Genomic DNA, 20,491 nt, shown 5'->3' on the forward strand with positions numbered 1-20,491 from the left:
ACTGATGCTTTCGGGTTTCAGATTATCGTACCAAGTAAAAGCATTGTTAGTTAGAGACTTCGGGAATTCTCTCATGCAAAGGATTTCATCTTGAGCGTAAGCATTCATAGCTGACTGGAAACGACTCATGTGCTCTCTCGTGTTCCCTTTCCCTCCATATGTTTTTAACTTAGGAGATGTGTAATGCTTCGGGTATAAGTAGTCAGCGACTTCTGCGGAGTATGGTGATTCCAGCGAGTCATAGGCATCATGCTTTGTTACCCGGTAGTTATTCTCTAGATATTTTGCGATCGCATCTTCCGTCATGCCCGGGATAACATTCTTAGCACTGAGCATTCTGGGTATTGCCGCGTTTTTCTTTCTTGCTCGCTTTAAGAGCCCGCACAATTCTTGTTGCATTTTGATAGACACATCTAGATCCTCTTGCATTTCGGACATTTTTCGCTCGCTCGCTTCGACCGTATCCTTATCTTTAGAAACCTATCCTTTCTTCTACGACGCTTCGGCGCCCTGGGATACTCCTGATCCTTGCACAATGGGTGTAGTGACTACTGCGCGGAAGCGTATATCTTTATCACCCTCTCCGTGCACATCGTCTACCGAAACATGATCCGGGTTTGGGAATGTTCCGCTCGCCGGTGCTCCTTCAGTCGCACTTAGTAGTATCATGCTGGAAAAAAGGATAAGAACCTCCCACTGTGGTCGAAATGTTGATGGGTAAAATGTGGGAAAGGAGGAACTATCCCTAATCACAGAAAGTACTCCCAAGGAATGGTGAGGTTATGAGAGGTAATGGAGAATTAATTATGATCCTTATGAGTGTGCCTTCTTTCCCCTTTTATAATAATCCACTAATGAGTAAATGCCCATAAGACTAATATATTACTAAACTACCATTTCCCTTTCCTTAAGTAAATACCAAACCCTAAGGGGTTTTCCTCTTGGTCTTAAGCCCATCCAATCCAACATAACCTTGGATAGACTAGGACTACCCCATCCTAACGGGTTAGGCCTAGTCCCCTAATCTTTCCTTCCCAAAATGGACCCTTGATCGGTTAAGGGGCTATCCCTTTTGGGATTAGTTATTTCCATGTATCAACATATACCCTTGCCCAAAAGGTTACAACATCCTTACGGAAGACTGATTTCTAACTCGATTTTCCGCATACCATGATTTGGTGATGGATAGATCTTCATTTGAATCAAATGATGCCATTGTTGTATGTAGAGGTATAGGGAGAGTTAGATGGAGTATATGATGATATGAACTTTGGAGAGTATATGCAAATAAGTGTGTGTTGTTTTGTAGGGAGAACTAGTGTATTTATAGGATGGTTCCCAAATTTGCCCGTATGGTAGTCAATCAATACAGTTGTACTTGTAAAAATTTGAATTTTGAACTCTCCGGCTAGGTTACTATTTCCATAGTATGCCGATTAACATACCGTCGGCAGTGTTTTAATTTCTTACCCTGCCAGCTATGACAATTTTCATACACAAGAGAAGGTCATATTCTGTTGCATATGGTCGGCAAGGTATTTGTTTAAAACAATGCCGACAAACACATATTCGGTAAGATAGTAATTTTCTTACACTGCCGACGTTATGATTTTTGTAACACATGAGAAGGTCATTTTCTGCTGTTTCAAGTCGGCACAAAATTTGTTCATTACATTGCCGACTATTCGGCAAGGTAGATATTTTCTTACATTGTCGACCCTGGTATCTTACTTCTTCTGCTGTCAGGGCCGGCAGTCTGCCAGTTCACAACCTTGTCGGCCCTGGTTTAGTCGGCACTGTAACTTAACAAAACATCTACTCAATACCCTGCCAGTGGAATTATTGAAACTTAACATAGCTAAAAACACCATTCATTCAACAACTAGAAATTCAATATTTGTCCAAAATAAAAAAACATATGTCTCATAAACCTTAAAAAAACACATCCAACTATTAACCTTGACATAATGTTGAACACATAAGGAAATAAACTAGAAATGCATTCATTCACGAACACGATCACTACCACCGGCCCCGTTTAACATTTTCACTACCACTACCACTACCACCACCACGGGTACGAGCCATCTTTTGTTCAACATTCCTCTTGGCTTGTGCTTCCCTCTTTAGTTCAGCATTAGGTTGCTGGAACATTTCGGTGGCATCCTCATTGTCGACATTGCTAGCATAGTCAACGTGCTTAGTTTGCTCTTCAATCGACAAAGAATCTCCTCTTTCTCTCGCATAACACATCATCTTCACAAGGGTATTCAAATTCTCCTTTTATTTTAATTAAACAACAAACAATTAATAGACTGATTCGATTATGTGATCTTAAAACAATAAGAGCAAGTATAAAATAATTACAAGGTTCTTAAGACTTGTTGTTGGGTCTTTCCGTGGAATCTTCCTCTTACGAGTCGGTTGTTCAACATTCTCTTCCCTAATCACAGTAAGTCGAGCAAAACCGAAGTACCACGGCATGTAATCTTCATGAGCTTCATGACCTTCGGTCACCTCGTCCAAAAGACTCGTGTCAATTTTACGGTCACTTCTATCGTCCTAATGAGAAATCACTTGTGGTGGAGCGTGAGGACGTCAATACTTTTTTGGGACGTGTTGCACTCCCCTCTTACCACTTTGAAGAACATATCATCACCGAGATGAGGTACTTCTTGGATGTAACCCACTTTTCGCAAAACCCGTTGTGGATCGTATATTGAAAATCCTTTGGGGTAAAACAAGGGACCGTAGTATAATGCAGCATCATCTCTCCTTTTGATTATACCTTCATTTCTATTATCTCGATAAGTGTTAGAGCATAGCTCGGTCGACTTCGCATGTGTTTCTATCTCAAGCATGTTTGCCAATGCTAGTGATCAAAACTATGAGTCTTGATTTCTAGCCTACATATCTAAGTCTCAGACTAGGATAGAAAAGTGTAGTTGAGCTCAAGGACTTCATGGTGATTCATCATACAACGACGAAGATCTACTCAAGGAACCGTGCAACTTCATCAACAAAAAGGTATGTGGAGACTTGAACTTATCTATCACTCAAAAGTCTATCTCTTTTATCTCCTACTTCTTATGAGACAAAAGTCGTATGCTATATAGACTGGATCATACACATTTGATATTTCGAGCCGAGTGATTAGGATTTTTTCGTGGTTGTAGTAATGAGGTTCAAACTCTCGGACTTGTGAAGGATGATTTTTTTAGACTTAATAAAAAAAGATAAATATATACAATAAAAATATTAACAATGGTGAGAGGTACTGGTACTAATGATTCGGCCAATTTTCATAACATAGGGCTCAATGATTTATTCTCAACAATAATCGCTCAAAACATAAATTATATGGACTCTTATTTTTCCAAAGTAGATTCTCAAAACATTGATTGTAAATGTTAAGCATGGAACATCAAATCACCTAAGCTAAGCATGACCCATCTAATCAAATAACAACCAATTTAATTAAATCATATTTCAATTAATTTTTAATGCAAAAGTCTTAAAAAGAATTAACAAAATTACCCATGTATGAAGCTCGGCCTCCTCCGTCGTCCCAGTGATGGGTTCTAACTCCGCATATTGGAAACACGCTCAAAGGAATTTTTCATTGCTCAAAAGAGGTGTACAAATGATGAAATGGAGATAATAATGAAAATCGGGTGTTTGCAACGTTTATAATTGTTGCAAACACCGTTACAAAGAACGATAAATGAAAAGTGCTGTAGTATACAGAATACTACGACCCTCAAGTGATAGTCGTTGTTACTGTAGTATGAACGACTGTCTCTGGTTGTCTAATGTTCTTCGTGTTCTTGAGTTGCAGCAGCAGAAATGGTGGCTCTGCAACTCAATTTTTCTTCACTCTGTAGCCTCGAAAGCTTCCCCAAACTCTCGAAAACCTTCGCTAGGATACCTCAGCAACTATTTATAACCCAACATCACCGAAATATCTCGCCATAACTTCATATAATCCTTCATTACTCGGCATTGATGAAGAAAATATTCTCGGATATATTTCTTCCAAATTTCGCTCTTCACGCGTCTGTTGGTTTTAAAACTTCCTAAGATAGAGCAACAATCAAAGACAAGATATTCTCTAACTAATTGGCCACGTAAATTCCAAGTTAGAATCAAACAGAATCGATATTATCTTCTCTTCCCTGTTTAGCTTTATCTTCATCCCACGGCTTTGATGGCCCATTTTGCTCGATCAAATTGACCAAACTAATCCGATCTAGTGTATTCAGGCCCATCCCAATCATTTACAGCAATTGAATCTCGTTAAAACAACCCGAGAATTTAACTCCAAAATCTGCAGCGTCTGCATGCAATATTCCCGCCAAAATCGTTTCAAATGGGGAAGAAACTGGTATCCCCCTATCCAGAGTAGGGGTGCGAATAGCAACTGCCTTGGGGGTGACCTGGGGGTGCCCCTTAGTAATAAGATTACCCCTTATCCAAAAGTGAGATTCCGAATAACACTTGTCCTCCGGGTGCCAAAATCAACTTTTCGAGCCGAATTTTCCAAAAATGTTTATTTCCTAAAAATACATAAAAACACAATATTAGTACAAAAATAGAGTTCCAACAATAGGGAAATTGAGGACAAATTAGACACAAAAATGTGTCTATCACCGAGTATATCTCTCCTATCGATATCTCGAAATCATGTGTTGGTAAAGCGTTTCGCTTTGATCAAGTTTATCTTCACCTAGTGACGAAATTCATGAAAAGTTTCAATTACTTTGAGAATTGCTCTGATGCAAACGGTCTGTGAATAACGGCTATAAAACGTCCTCTGAGAATGTCTCAATGATTGGAATGAGAGTTTAGATTACATAACCATGTATTCCTTAATCCGAAGTTTTCGAACTTTGTTGATTGAGAGAAACCGGAGGAATTGGCTTTGCCAAGTCCGCGAACTCAGTCCGCGAATTGACGGAAGTTCTTGTACCCATAATTTCTGCTGGGATTTTCCAAAAAACTCGTTTGCGTGTAAGTCCGCGAACTGGCGAAAGTCTCTTTGCCGAGATTTTCTACTGAGGTTGGAAAACTCCACCGGTTGTCTTAAGTCCGTGGTGGGCCCGGAGAAGCGTGAAAAATTAAGCGAAATGAAACGCGGGCCTACAGTAATACCGCAAGTGCACGGTCGTCGGTTGTAGCTCGTGCAAGTACGGGTCGATCCACAGAGACTGGGTGTGTTTGGAGTTCTCTAGCTATTTTGGGCTCTAATTTGTTGTTGGTTAACTATGAAGCCTTTTGGGCTTTGGGCTTAGGGTACCTTTGGATTATAGGCTTGTTTGATAATGAAGTGCTTTAGGCCTTGGGCCTTTGAAGTAAAATGAAATGGGCTTGGTTTCAGTGAACTGATTTGAGATTTGGGCTCAACAGTTCAACTGTGAATTGGGCTCAGCTTTTGGAATTACCAGTGAGTGGGCTTTGAACCTGGGCTTTTAGCCTTTGGTTTCAATGAACTGAACTTGGGCTCAGTGTTGAAGTGAGCTTTGGAGCAGCAGCAGACAAGGCTGGGCTGGAGAAGAAGCAGCAGCAGCAGTGGTGGCTTCTGCAGCAGCAGAAGCAGTGCACAGCAGCAGCAGAAGCAATGCACAGCAGCAGCACAAGCAATGCACAGCAGCAGCACAACAACAGCAAGTAGTAACATCAGCAGAACAAGGAGTAGTTGAAGTAGCAGGAGCAAATAGCAAACATAATGAAGGACAAGTGAAAGTAAAACAGTGGCAGTGAAGGAATGAGGAAAAGTGACAGTGCAATGAAACTAAACAAGAACAATGTAAGTAAACCAAGGCCTAAGCCAAGGGCAGGGGAGATGGTGAAGGTGAAATGGTGAAGGTGAGCCTAGGCATACTACTAGAGTGGGAAGAGAACCAGCTTGCTCACAGTCACTAGTGAGCACTAGTTTCTCCCCACTGCTCAATCAATACAATGCTTCAAAGCTAAACTTCTACCACTAACAGTGAACAAAACAGGGGATTATATTAACACTAACAATGACAAAACAATGAGGATTAACAGATACAAAACAACCTAGCATGGACAGTGCATTAACATCAAATTAAACATGAAACTAGAAATTAGACTAAACATGGACAGTGTATATAAGACAGTGAAATTGATAAAGAAATTGAAGTTGAAAATCAAAAGAAATTGAAATTAGACATTAACATGGAATTATCAGTGGGATTAAAACAACATGCAAACAAGAAATTAACATTAAATTAAAACAGTAACAAGCATAAATTGAAATTGAAATTAAAATTTTACAAACTAAAATTAAACCTAATTGGTAACTTGGCTAGTCCAAGAACAGTTTTCTACAACACCCCAGCTCTCAATTTATAGTTCTATACATTTTCCCCAAATTCCCCCCCCCCCCCCCCCCCAAAAAACAGTTGAGGCTAGGGTTAGGGATTACTCACCCAATTTGACACAACCACTCCAGTTTGATGTCGACCCATGCTTCTATTTGTCCTCCTCTACCTCTCCATGCCTTCAATTTCTCTCTAGCACACGTTAATCCATCAACCCATAACCTAGGGTTTAGGTTAGGTAATCAGTTGATGGGATAAAGGGCTAGAAGGATGGGGGAAGCTATCAATCGCGTGTAGGATGATAGGGTGGCAGTGTGTGAGCTCGAGGTGGTTGTGGCAGGGCGTTTGGTGGCGCGGCAGGGAGAAGGTGGTGTTGCAGGTGAAGGAGAAGGTGGTACGGTGGAGTTGGTGGGAATGAAAGAGAAGAAGCAAATAAAATGTTAGGGTTTCTTTTGTTTTTGGCTTATATATGCTAGGTTTATTTCGGTGTGAGTCGGGTGCATCGAACTTTGATGTATAGCGAGGAGACGTGTTGGATGTGAAGATGGTAAGTGGATCCAACAGTGGTATGGGAGCATGTATTGAGAGACCGTTAGATGCATAATACATCTAAACCAATGTCTCAGATTAGAACTAGGTATTGTGGTGTGAAGTAGGACCTTCCAGCTTGATGTACCGGCGTTGAAGCGACCATTGGATGCATTTGTGGGTTGATCTGACGGCTAAGAGGGGAAACAGGCTTGGGTTGGAGATTGGGATTGGGATAATTATGAGCCCATGTCTTTTTTAAGAACAAATTCTTCCTTCTTGATCCCATTTCTAGCCTTTTGGTCTTGTGTGCAACATTCTTCGCGGCATCCTTGTGTGATTCCTTTTGGCTTACACCACTTTTCTGCTCTATTCCTCTCCGCAAGTCATCCAGAATTTATTTATTACCTAAAAATGCAAAATTAAGTAAGAAAAATATTTATTCTTGAAAACAATGAAAATACAGAATATGGGATAAAATGTAGAATTAATGCACAACATATGAGTTAAATGCCAACAAAAAGGGATAAATATATACAATATTTGGCACTCATCAGTCCGCGAACTTGTTTGTGAGCTTAAGAGGTTATGATCTAAAGATGTGCTCTGAACATGAAACTTAAATTACTAAGGAATGCTTTATGCAAACCGTGGCTATAAAGTTCATGAGCCGATTCAATCGAATCGAATCATCTTTCTTTCAATTGTGTCTCGTGTAGTTATATAAGATCTCATAGCAATTGAACAACTCTTTAACTAGTTCATTTGAGTCAATTGAACTAGTTATGGTGAAGAAGAACAAGGTTAATATGAAATGCTCATATGGTTAACCTTTTGGGTTACTATGTTGAACCAACATACACGTACACCTTTGGGCATGGTTTTCACAAACCCAGTAAACGTCTACCCAAGTGTGTGTGACAAGCTAAGTTTTCGATCTAACGGTTGAGAAATATTAGCTTGAATCTAAATCAGGTTTTCATCTGACGGTGAATATGTATTGCTTTGCAACTAAGGCAAAACCCTGATTTGAAGACTATATAAAGGAGACATATAGCATTGTGCAAAACTAATCCCCACAGGTCTGTGTGATACTAGTGTGCTCGCTTGAGTCGATTCTCCTTTAACCTTTGGTTTTCTTCTCTAAAACCAAGTTAACGACTTAAAGACTTCATTGGGATTATGAAGCCACACCGATACTACTTTTATCGTAGTTGTGTGATCTGATCTTGCATCTTCTATCATACGAGTACAATCTTTGATTGGTTTGAGATCGTGAGAGTTCTCCGATAGGCAATATAAAGAAGTCACAAACATCTTCGTCTCACTGTTTGTGATTCCTCGACAAACCGCCTGTGTAGTCAGGAAGGATTGTAGAGAGGTGCTTGATTAATCTAGGCTATTCTTCGGGAATATAAGACCGAATTATCAATTGGTTCCTGTTCACCTTGATTTCATATCTTAATACGGAACAAAACCTAGGGTTTATCTGTGGGAGACAGATTTATCCTTTGATATACTTTTCTATGTGAGACATATTTGTTTATTATCAAGTCTGCGATTTTGGGTTACAACAACTCTTGGTTGTGGGTGAGATCAGATAAGGGAATCAAGTGCGCAGTATCCTGTTGGGATCAGAGGCGTAGGAGTACAACTGTACCTTGGATCGGTGGGAGACTGATTGGGGATCAACTATAGTCCAGTCCGAAGTTATCTTGGAGTAGGCTAGTGTCTGTAGCGGCTTAATATAGTGTGTATTCAATCTGGACTAGGTCCCGGGGTTTTTCTGCATTTTCGGTTTCCTCGTTAACAAAACTTCTGGTGTCTGTCTTATTTCTTTTCCGCATTGTATTTCATATAACTGAAATAATAGAGGTTGTGCGTTCGTGATCATCAATTGGAAATCCAACCTTTGGTTGTTGATTGATATTGATTGATCCTTGGACATTGGTCTTTGGTACCGTCCAAGTTATTCCATGTATTTGATAAAGACTCGCTATTGATTTTAGCTTGAGTAAAAACCAAATCAAGTGAGAGATATTAACTCCTTGAGATACTTTTATCTAGATTGAGTCTGACTGTATAGTTGATTCTCTAGCAAAGTATTTCGGAGTTAGTCCATACAGATTGCTAAGTGAAATATTGGGTGGTGTTGTTAGACCCCCGGTTTTTCAATAAGGATCAAATATTACCTCATCCACAGTCATTTTGTCCAAGGTGACTCGCATGTTGATAAGTTGTTGTGGCATATCCTTATCCTGAGCACCAGTAAAACTGTATCTTTGTCCTCTTGGCTTATTAATCGCAAGCTTAGTACTCACTTTGATATGTGGGTTGGCTTTCACCAAAGTAGGGAAGTGCCCGTATACCCAAACCTATGCATACACAAAGTTTAGTAAGAATCTTATGTTATAAGCATTTTGCAAATATAAATGATTTAGACAATTGAATTACCTGGAAGAGACATAGATTTCACTTAACTTATATATTCAGTGCCCTTGACTCCTTTGTCAACTCTGCATTCAAGAAGGAAACCACCGTAGTACCCCAAGTATACATATGCATCTCATGAAAAGGATGCAATAGTTGAAGATACTGGGCGTCGACCAAGCTTTCAGAACTATCGGGGAAGATACAGTTTCCCAAGATGTATAACAAATAATCTGACACAATAACATTGATTTGCACCATGGACACACTTCCTTCGTCAACAAAGATTTTCTGGGTCCCAGAGTATGTGTCCCTCAACATCTTCAGATTTAACTTCCTGCTTATATAACCATCATTCGTCACAAACAAAAAATCGGACTGCTTCTCATCCAAACCGAACAAGATCTTGGTCAAATTGAATATTTTCTCCCAAGAAATGCCTTCTTCGTAGCCATCAATGATTGTTTTTCCCTCAACCTCGAAGCTTAGAATTTGATGAGCATCATGGGGAGTTACCGTCATCTCACCGAATGGGAATAACATTGTATGAGTCTCTCCGTAGAACCTCTCACGGAATGCAGATACGGTAACTCTATCATACTCAACAATCGAACTCTCCACCGCAGGCCATCGCCCGGAGTTCTTGACAATCGCTTGCACCTCGTCACATTCCTTTTCAAGTGGCCAGCTCTTCATTATAGTGCTTGAAGCTTGGTGCCTCATAATACGGATGAAATGCTTGTGATCCTAAGTACCAAAAACACAAAATTAAAACAAATAAAAACACTTGAAGAAAATTTAAGATAAATACACTTAAATAAAAACAATGTTTTATTGAGATTACTTACGATAACACCATGGAATTCACGTGCCCATGTGTCTTTGTATCCAAAAAGAACATGTCCACCATCTTCTGGGGTCCCTAGTGGAGGCTGACCTGGTTCCAGTGTGACCTTCAAGTGACTGGGAAGCATGTGGGAATCAACTGGTTTAGTGATAACCCGCTTCGGTCTTTCAGTTGCGTTGCAGTTGAATTGCAGTTCCAGTTGCAGCTTCAGTTTGTTGATCATTACCTGTTTTTTCTCCACCTTCTTCTTTTTCTTCCTCCTCATCTTCAAAAATTTCACCATTTTTATCTTTATCTTTGTATCCATCATTGTTATCACCATCACCATTACCTCCTCCAACAGGTGGCATGTGTTGATCATCATCATCATGCTCATCATCTCCTCTAGCAGCCGGAGTTCTTTCAACACCATCATGATCATTACCTCTTCTACCAGATTGATTTGATTGGTATTCATCTGAATCACTTGGTTCCGTTGGTGATTGAGAATCATTCCGTTCACGGATCTTGAGCGTTCCCGTCTCAACTAATGCCCCTCGATGTGTTGCAGTCAAGAGTTTGTCACCAACACGAGGAAGTCTTGAAGGAGGAGTAACATTTTCTTCTTTCCGTATATATCAAATCGAGAGATCGGGATATAAACTCTTTGATATAGTTTTTATTTAGATTGAGTCATACTGTCTAGTTGATTCTCTAGAAAGTATATTGGAGTCTTTCCATACAGATTGCTAAGCGAAATATTGGGTGTGGTTGTTGTGCCCCGCTTTTTCACAAAGTTCTTTTTCAGAACAGAGCAACTTGCAGTAATACATACCTCTTTGATAAGAGGACTTCCATTCTTTGCACTATTCCATGTCTCTGAAATTTTTTGGAGGTGTAAATGCAAAAACTGCACATAGCCAATTCCAGATATCAAGGGATGGTCGTGAATTTATGATCGAATATACTAAGGGATGTCCCACATATCTCCTTGAACAGCAGCAGTCACGTTGGTCGCATCTCCTTCAATAATGATTCTTGAGAAGTTGTTATTCAAACCAAACTCCACACCTAATCTGCAGGCAATAGTTTCTTCTAACAAAGAGGAAGTACAATCAAAAGTGGTGGAGGCACAACCCAGAAATCTGCCATTTTCATCTTGCGCCACTGCTCCTGCTGCACCCTTATTGGGAATAAATGTTGCATCAACGTTTATTTTAATGAAAGGATAATCAGGAGGAGACCATGTTTGCACGATAGAATCTTGAATGTCGTAATTTCCTGAAAAGTTCTCCAGACACAAAACAAAATCACAATCTGCTTTCTTCAAAATTTGAGAAACTGAGAAAGTCCCTTGAGAGAAATCTATATCATTACGTGCTATCCAGATGTTCCTAGAACACATAATCTCCTGAAAAATTTCTGCTCTTCATTATCCTCCATCCACTCCTTAATAATGAACATAATATTTCCTTGATTCAAAAGATTTGAGAATAACCCCGAAGCTTCAAAAACCAACTTTGTTCTTTCACAGGTAAATAATAAATGAAGAATTCATTCATCAACTTGCCCACGCAGAGTACAGGTTTTATGAATATGAGGAACAAATATCGCTATATTCATTTTAGCAGCCACTCCATTATTCAAAATCTTCCAAAAGAAAATCAAAATCTTTGGTTGAATATAAGCAAATGACCACATTTTTTTTTCCATGGAAACGAACTAAACTCCGAAGAAGTAGGTTGATTACTCATAAGAAGTTTATAGCAAGATTTAGTCGAAAATTTACCTGATTGAGAACACTTCCAAATCAAAGAATCTTAAGAGAGATCCTCGTTGCTAAGATAAATAGTGTTGGAAAACGATTAATAAAAAAATAATTTTTTAAAGTTTTAATAAAAAATTATAATTCATTGTTTTCTTTTGTGAATGAAACTTTTTAGTCCCACATTGTGGAATTTCCAATTTTTAGTAGTTTTAAGAAACTATATAAACCTTTTAGTCCCACATCGAGGAGTTTTTCTTCTTAAGTTGTATTTGTCAATTATATAAACAAATTCACTACTTTTGTAAAATCTATGGGAAAGGGGTTGCTCTATATTTAGAGGGACCCCAAGGGAAAAAAATATTTTATATTGTTTTTCTCAAGCGTTCGAGATTTTCCTTTATGGTTTTTTCGGAGTTGCCAAGCTCAAGTTGAGCATCAACTACATATGCTAGTAGTAGGTGTATTAGGGTGTTTTATCCTGGAGATATCCGTCCTGTGAGGGATATAGCATCACTCTTGAGTGTAGACGGGCGCTAATGTCTTAAGGGAAACGTGTTGAACATGTGACTCACTCTGTTTTTCCAAAGTTTTGCCTTGTTGTTGTTGCGGAGATATGGGGAGCTCATTCGTTTCATCAAATCAATCACTTCCATTATAAAGGAGCTAAGTATCAATAACTTTTGCTTATTTGATTTTTCCTTGTTTTTGATTATTGCACCCAACAATCTTAAGACATTACTTATTTGTAATAATAAAAAATGGTTGGTTGGTTGGTTTGTGAATCATGGATGTTAATTGTGGAGTGAAAAAAAAAACGAATTTTTGGTCAGCTGTAGAGTTTCGAGTTTATCTCTTAACCTAGACGGAATTTCGATGAACCCTTTTGAAACAACGTAGTAGACATCCTGATAGTTACCCACATAAAATTTCAGAATTTTTGGAGTTGTAATAGTATTTTTTTGATATTTTACAAAACTGAGAAACGTTCCTGAAAAATTCTGACGGGCATAATTTTATTGTTAACTAAAGTAGTTTTTATGGGGTAACCATGAATTTTTTGATATGGTGGTTCAAAGGAAGTTTATAAATCTAGATATTATCTTCAAAACTCATATTTTATCTGAACTAAGGTTTGTGAGATATGGTGTATTAGGTGATTGGGAAATTACCGTGTCCGTGGTCAGAGTATAAACGAAGTTTGTGACATGAAATTGAAAAGGAACATTGCTACCAGGCGCATGTGGATGAACACAAGTCTTCCAAAGCTGACAAAGGAGAGAACATCAAACACAACTCTAAGCATAGTATTCATAAGAAAGGTATGTTTCGTAAAACTGAATCCGGCATTACTTTAATTAAGGGTGATTGTTATGTTTGTAAAATTCCTGGCCATAGGCAGTAAAGTATAGACAACTTAAAACCTTAATAAGTATAAAGTTAATGTTAATTTAGTTGAAACAAATTAGAACGAGTTCATTGACATGATGTTGGAAGTTATTTTAATAACCAATGTGAGAGACTGGTGGGTCGACTCTGGAGCCGCTAAGTATGTTTGTTGAAACAGAGACATGTTCTCCTCTTATCATAGGATAAGGGATGTCGAGAAACTCTATATGAGTAACTCATCTGCGACAGAGGTTGCATAAAAGGGAAAGGTCGAGCATAAGCTCATATCTGTAATATTCTCACACTGAATGAAGTTTTCATGTTCCGAGCATATGAAAGAATCTTGTATCTTGTTCTCTTGAAGATGGTAAAATATTGAAGATCTTAATTAAATGTGGAAAACTTGTTATAAATAAGGGTATTGATTTTTTAGGCAACAATTATAGGACTTAGGGTCTATATAAGTTTAAAGGAAAATCTGATGAAGTGAACATAGTTGATTCTTGTGCTTTCTTTTGTGTGTCTTTGAATGTTTTGCATGGTAGACTTGGAACCGTAAAATTATAAGTCAATGCATAAACTGCCTAGCATAGGCTTCATACCTAAAAAAAGGTGTATATTTCCTTGATTCTTATTCACATGTGACGAGATTTACTTACGTTGAGATGCTAATTGTTATTGTTGTCATAAACAAATTAGAGATACATCAGATGGATGTTAAGACAACTTTTCTAAAATCGTGAATTAGATAAAGAAATTTACATAGACTAACCTGAGGACTTTGTAGTGAAAGGTTATGATGACAAAGTTTGTAAGTTGAACAAAATTTTGTATGGTTTATAAAATAAGCACGTAAACAGTGACATGGAAAATTTGATCATGTGAATGTGTAGTGGATTTAAGTTAATGAATCTGACAAGTATATTTACAAGTAACTTGTTAAGGATGCCTGTGTGATTGTATGCTTGTATGTTGATGATATGCTTATACTTGATATAAACATAGATGTGATTAATTCCACTAAAAACATGCGCTGAATGAGAACGTTGACTTGAAAGACTTATGCCCTGTTGATGTAATCTTAGGGATGAGGATTAGAAAATAATCTAACATATGTAGTCTTAGTCATTCTCATTATTTTGAGTTTGTGCTTAAGAGATACAATCAGCGTGATTGTAAGCCTTCTTGTACTCCATACGATTATTCTTGTAGACTCAAGAAAAAAGGGTAATGGAGTATCTTAACTTGAATACTCAAGAGTTATAGTATGTCTGATGAATTTAATGAACTGTAAGAGTCCAGACATTGCCTATATTGTGAGTAAGTTAAGTAGATATAATTGTAGTCCAGAGCAATAGCATTCAGATGCACTGAGTAGAGTATTATGGTACCTAAAATACTCTATTACCTTTTATTTTATTTATCAAAGGTATCTTGTTGTCCTTGAGGGACTTTGTGATGTAAACTGGATAGTTGACTCAGAGGAGTCTAAGTCTACGAGTGGATATGTTTCACTCTAGCATCAGGGTTTGTTTTTGAAAGATTTACAAACAGACATATATTTCTCAATTCATTATGGAATCTGAGAGTATTGAGTTAGATAAAGCACGAGAGGGGGACGAATGCCTTAGATGTTTCTTAGAAGACATTCCTCTCTGGCATAGGCATGTGCCAGATATATCTATACATTGTGTTATCCAAGATATAATAGCTAAAGCTGAAAATAACTAATCCCAATCGGCGTTATTTCCATTGATTGGATAAATTCCAAGGAGAATATCGCGCAATCTTTGACAAAAGGTTTATCCCAAGAGATAGTTAGAAATGCATCGAGGGGGAAGGGGCTTAAGCTCATAAATTAAACTTTCCATGAAGGATACTCAACCTTACTGACTGGAGATCCCAAGATCAAGGTTTCGGATGAGACAACTAATTTGTGGTGGGTAAAGGTAAACACTATCAGAGAATTTTATTCTCTGTCCCTTCCCTATGGTGTAAACATGATAGTGTGACTGCATGTGAAGGATGACTTTTAAGAAGTCTTAATGAGTTCTATAGTTTCAATTTAAGATTGAAGTGGGGTGTAGCAGTAACACTCTTTATGGAAACTCACCTATATGAATGAGGAAGTTGGCCGCTTCCTATGAGAATATGAGCTTTGATTCTCTAGAGCATTCTGAGAAACGGGATATGTCCAGGGCCAAATTGGACAAAACGGCACGAGCTTGGCAGTAATCTTGGAGATATCACCCGTGGTTGTTATCGCGAATTACATCAAATGCTAGCAGTTCAAGACATAGTTCACTGTCTCTAGCAAGTAATTTCGGTAATATCTCACTAAGTAAAGGTTCAAGACCTCATGGACACCTCTGCCTAAAATGGCATTTCCTGCGCTTTTTATGTGATTTTAGTTTTGATGGTTTTGGTATTACTGGAACTTAGGAACTAAAGGTCACTAAGGGTTCACTAGTTCATGCTTTTTTACTTTGGTGAAAGATACCTATAGTCTCACCATGTGAGAACTAAAGATGAAAGCTCTCAATACTATTATGATTTATGCAATCCATGGTATGATCCTGGGGTCAACACACTTTTGTGTGAGGGAGAGGACGTAGAAATGACTAGTATGATTTCAACACTTGCACGATCATTCTGTTTGGATCTTGAGGTTGGGATGTTGATTTACCAAGATCTATCTGTGTTTTCATGTTTTATTGAGTTTTCATTCATGTGGGGGATTGTTGGAAAACGATTAATAAAAAAATAATTTTTTAAAGATTTAATAAAAAATTATAATTTATTGTTTTCTTTTGTGAATGAAACTTTTTAGTCCCACATTGTGGAATTTCCAATTTTTAGTAGTTTTAAGAAACTATATAAACCTTTTAGTCCCACATCGGGGAGTTTTTCTTCTTAAGTTGTATTTGTCAATTATATAAACAAATTCACTACTTTTGTAAAATCTATGGGAAAGGGGTTGCTCTATATTTAGAGGACCCCCAAGGGAAAAAAATATTTTATATTGTTTTTCTCAAGCGCTCGATATTTTCCTTTATGTTTTTTTCGGAGTTGCCAAGCTCAAGTTGAGCATCTACTACATATGCTAGTAGTAGGTGTATTAGGGTGTTTTATCCTGGAGATATCCGTCCTGTGAGGGCTAGTATCACTCTTGAGTGTATCCAAGCGCTAATGTCTTAAGGGCAACGTGTTGAACACGTGACTCACTCTGTTTTTCCAAAGTTTTGCCTTGTTGCTGTTGCGGAGATATGGGGAGCTCATTCGTTTCATCAAATCGATCACTTCCATTATAAAGGAGCTAAGTATCAATAACTTTTGCTTATTTGATTTTTCCTTGTTTTTGATTTTCCTTTATGGTTTTTTCGGAGTTGCCAAGCTCAAGTTGAGCATCTACTACATATGCTAGTAGTAGGTGTATTAGGGTGTTTTATCCTGGAGATATCCGTCCTGTGAGGGCTATAGCATCACTCTTGAGTGTAGCCGGGCGCTAATGTCTTAAGGGCAACGTATTGAACACGTGACTCACTCTGTTTTTCTAAAATTTTGCCTTGTTGCTGTTGCGGAGATATGGGTAGCTCATTTGTTTCATCAAATCGATCACTTCCATTATAAAGGAGCTAAGTATCAATAACTTTTTGCTTATTTGATTTTTCCTTGTTTTTGATTATTGCACCCAACAAATAAAAGTAATATCAGAGACAATTTCCGGAGAAAATATATTATTCAATAGCTCTAGATTCCATTCTCTTGAATTTGGTAACAATAAGTAAGAGACCTTGTTGATATCCACATTAAGTTCCATTGGTTTTGAGATTATATTGTCTATTTTGTGAGGAATCCAAGGATTATCCCAAAGATTTGTATTTCTCCCATTTTGATATCTGCCAGACAATTTTGTCTATGAGGAACTGCCTAAACTCTAATAAACTGTTCCAAACCGCAGAACAGTTATTTGGTTTTGCAGTTGTCCAAAAAGATTCATCATGAATATACTTTGCCGCTAGAAGATTAACCCACATAGGGCCTGGCAAATGTTGCATTATCTCAACGTGTATTAAGTAGATCTTTTGCCAAACAAACCTGTCAATCGGTTAACAGATTTGTAATCGCCAGAATTGTAACCAATTATTATCATGCACGTGTTAAAATATGACTGGCTCTAAAACCAAGAGTTTCGGCTATAAAAACTGTTACCTTCCATTAACGGAAACTTTAGTTACACAGTGAAGAATTTTTCCTTGCAAATTTTCTTCTTCTTCCGCCTTTTCAGGGAAAGAAAGTGAGTAAATTCATCCGGGATTTTAAGATTAGAGGAAGTGAGAAGATTATTAATTCAATGGCAGAGGCAGTTGTTGTTTCATCACCGGCGCCGGCAGGCATTAAGAATGAAGGTGCAATAATTAGTAACGGAGGAGGATCTCATTATAAGAAGAACCGGATTCAAGTCTCTAATACCAAGAAACCACTTTTCTTTTATGTTAATCTTGCTAAGGTGAGTATCTCATTCCTCATCTTCATTCGATGTCGTCTTTTTTCAATAGATCATTTTGGATTTTTCATTCGGTGATACGATAAGCCTGTGTTGCTGTTAACCAGATGAATTTAGATTTGTCGATTTGTATCAGAAATGCAAAAAAGTGTTTTGTTTTGTAATACGATTCTGATTCATTTTCATATTGTGATCGTTAGATCTTCTTCTTGAAATGACACAACCTTTCTAAACTATGGATCGAATTCATATGTAAATCTTTCTTGACATTCGTATATATGCATCATCTAGTAAATTTTACTGTTTTTTAGTATCACTTGTAAGTAATTTCTGCTTTAAAATTGTAGGATTAGGCAATAATTTCTGGTTAAATTTGGTGAGAGTCACAATATCTAGTCAAATCAAAATTAGTTTCTTCACAAATTCATTTTATTGATCTTTTAATTCCCTCGTTTCAATGAACACTGTCCTTTGTTTCATGTGATCTCAAGTTTTCACCTGTCTATTGTTGTGGTACACAGAGGTACATGCGACAACACAGCGAGGTTGAACTTTCTGCTTTGGGTATGGGTACGTCATTTCATTCCTCAAATATCTGGAACTTTCTGGTTTGATCATTGGTTTGTGCCTGTCGGACATAGTTGTTGAATTCTAACGAAAAGATTAATTAGATACTCCTGTAGTTTTCTGCTTAATTTGCACTGAGACTTTAATTGCGTTACTCAGCCATTGCTACTGTTGTCACAATTTCTGAAATTCTGAAGAACCATGGTCTCGCTATTGAGAAAAGTAAGAACGCGCTGCACTCTTCTCCACTTTTAGTAACTTTAAAAAAATTGTATAGTTGGTCTAAGTATTTTTCGGGTTAACTGAACAGAATTGGTGACATCCACTGTCGATATGAAAGATGAAAATAAGGGTAGATTGGTTCAGAAAGCGAAGGTGAGGCTTTCTTACATTATGTTTCAGTATTCATATGGATTAATACGTGTTTTTCTTTCTCAATGTTTTGTGAACATCATTCAAATGAACTTTGATTTCATTTTTCTTCCTGTGGTGCTGTGTGTAGATTGAGATATTGCTGGGAAAGACTGAGAATTTCGATAATCTGATGGCAAAAGCTGCTGCTGGTGCTGTTCCGGTTACTGCTGCTTCTGCAACAACAGCATCAACAGATGGTGCTGTTGTTTCTGCTGAAAAACAATCGACAGATGTTGTGGATAACAACAAGGAAAAAGAAAGTGCGCAACCAATGTCAGCCACAACTTAGAGATGCTTTGTTCTTCTATAACTAATATCAAGAGGACATATGAAGTAGCTAGACCGAGTTGTACTGTTGTGTTGCTGACATGATTTATTAGAAGTTGTTAGAAATTAAGGGGTAGACAGGAAATCAAACTATCTTGTTCTGGAGAACAATGTGTGTGGACATTTGAATCTCCTTTCATTTCTTTCTTCCTTGTTGTTGAAACACCTATGTAGAATATAACTATTATTTTATTTTATTTTACAATCTTGTTGTGGAGAACAACTCTGCTAGAGTTAATGGAATCTGTGATTCACCATTGCTGGAATTTGCACTTTCACTTAAAATGGTTTTTGGTATACACTCGTTCAGTTAGGATGCAACTTCAGTAGGCGATGTACGTTGTAAAAAGAGAAAAAACTGGATAATGGCAATCAGTTTTGCTCACGACACGACAATTCCATTTATTTTCGAGAAGTAAAAAAAACTTGCACCATGTTTAAACTTGGCCGACATCATCCTAACAAACCCCTTGTAGTTGAATTGGCCATCTCCATCAACATCTGCTTTTACAAATCATCTCGTCAGGGCTATTTCTCCGGACTCGTCGTAACGTGTCGCAAATACAGCCTTATCTCAGCAGCAGAAATGAAACCATTTTAAGACCTTAAAAACTTCCTTCACTTCCACCTCATCAGATTCAGATTCAGCTTCAGAATCCTTTAAAGGTTGAATAATAAAAAAGATTAGGAAGTTTCTATATAAATGCACAAGTGAACAACAAAAGAAGCCACAATTGATTTGATTCGAAGGCTGCTTAGTGAGTAGTGACTATTTCAAACCCTCGAATGATGGAGGGAGCTTATTCAAACTGCCCCAATCCTGATCGTTACATGAACAAAGGCTAAGCAAATAAAGATTCAAGAAGCAATTTCAACACGCGAACATAACTCACTTTCATCTTTCGTGCCATCAACTCCAAGAACTCAGGGAAATCAATAGCTCCATTTCCGTCAGCATCAACCTCGTTGATCATGTCCTGAATTTCGTCTTCAGTTGGATTTTGTCCCATAGACATCATTGCAGTGCTCAACTCTTTAGGACTGATACAGCCTACGTTATCATAGCACACCAGTGAGACAATCATGTAATATTTTTAGTACAACATAGCAGTTATTAAAGTTAATAAGTCATCAGATCCTAGTTACTGGAGTTTAAGTAGTGATGATATTAAAGAATTTTTGACCAAGAAATGAAAGAAGTAAAAGGAAATGACGACATATACAATCTCCATCTATATCAAACAAGTTAAAAACTTCCTTGAATGCTGAGATCTGATCTTCTGTAAACTGTTCAGCCATTTTGCTTTGCTTGACTTTGTGAAACCAGAGCTGATCGATTAAAAAGTCCGAACAAAGAAATGGAGAGGATAATTAATAAGGGGAAAGCCACTTTT

At 37.7% G+C, this 20,491-nt stretch overlaps 2 protein-coding genes and 1 pseudogene across 2 annotated transcripts; 1 reads left to right on the forward strand and 2 right to left on the reverse strand.

The window, feature by feature from the left end:
• Window positions 1-11,095: 11,095 nt before the first annotated feature.
• On the reverse strand, window positions 11,096-11,533 carry LOC113352860. Its single transcript, XM_026596620.1, has one exon. The coding sequence runs from the start codon at window positions 11,531-11,533 to the stop codon at window positions 11,096-11,098; it is 438 nt and encodes a 145-aa protein (XP_026452405.1).
• A 5,813-nt stretch (window positions 11,534-17,346) lies between these two features.
• Window positions 17,347-19,354, forward strand: LOC113354546 (uncharacterized protein At2g34160-like). The gene is made up of 5 exons (XM_026597847.1): window positions 17,347-17,792; window positions 18,311-18,359; window positions 18,516-18,578; window positions 18,667-18,731; window positions 18,859-19,354. The coding sequence occupies exons 1-5, from the start codon at window positions 17,637-17,639 to the stop codon at window positions 19,057-19,059; spliced, it is 534 nt and encodes a 177-aa protein (XP_026453632.1). The 5' UTR covers window positions 17,347-17,636; the 3' UTR covers window positions 19,060-19,354.
• Window positions 19,355-19,479: 125 nt separating this feature from the next.
• On the reverse strand, window positions 19,480-20,396 carry LOC113352861 (annotated as a pseudogene).
• Window positions 20,397-20,491: the final 95 nt, after the last annotated feature.

This window comes from Papaver somniferum, chromosome 2 (genome assembly GCF_003573695.1).
Source record: "Papaver somniferum cultivar HN1 chromosome 2, ASM357369v1, whole genome shotgun sequence".
Taxonomy (NCBI): Eukaryota; Viridiplantae; Streptophyta; class Magnoliopsida; order Ranunculales; family Papaveraceae; genus Papaver; species Papaver somniferum.

Coding starts and splice junctions, on each gene's coding strand:
- LOC113352860 (XM_026596620.1), bottom strand. CDS start 11,533: ATGTGTTCTAGGAACATCTGGATAGCACGTAATGATATAGATTTCTCT.
- LOC113354546 (XM_026597847.1), top strand. CDS start 17,637: ATGGCAGAGGCAGTTGTTGTTTCATCACCGGCGCCGGCAGGCATTAAG. Junction 18,360..18,515: donor ACTTTCTGCTTTGGGTATGG/GTACGTCATTTC, acceptor TGCGTTACTCAG/CCATTGCTACTGTTGTCACA. Junction 18,732..18,858: donor GATTGGTTCAGAAAGCGAAG/GTGAGGCTTTCT, acceptor TGCTGTGTGTAG/ATTGAGATATTGCTGGGAAA.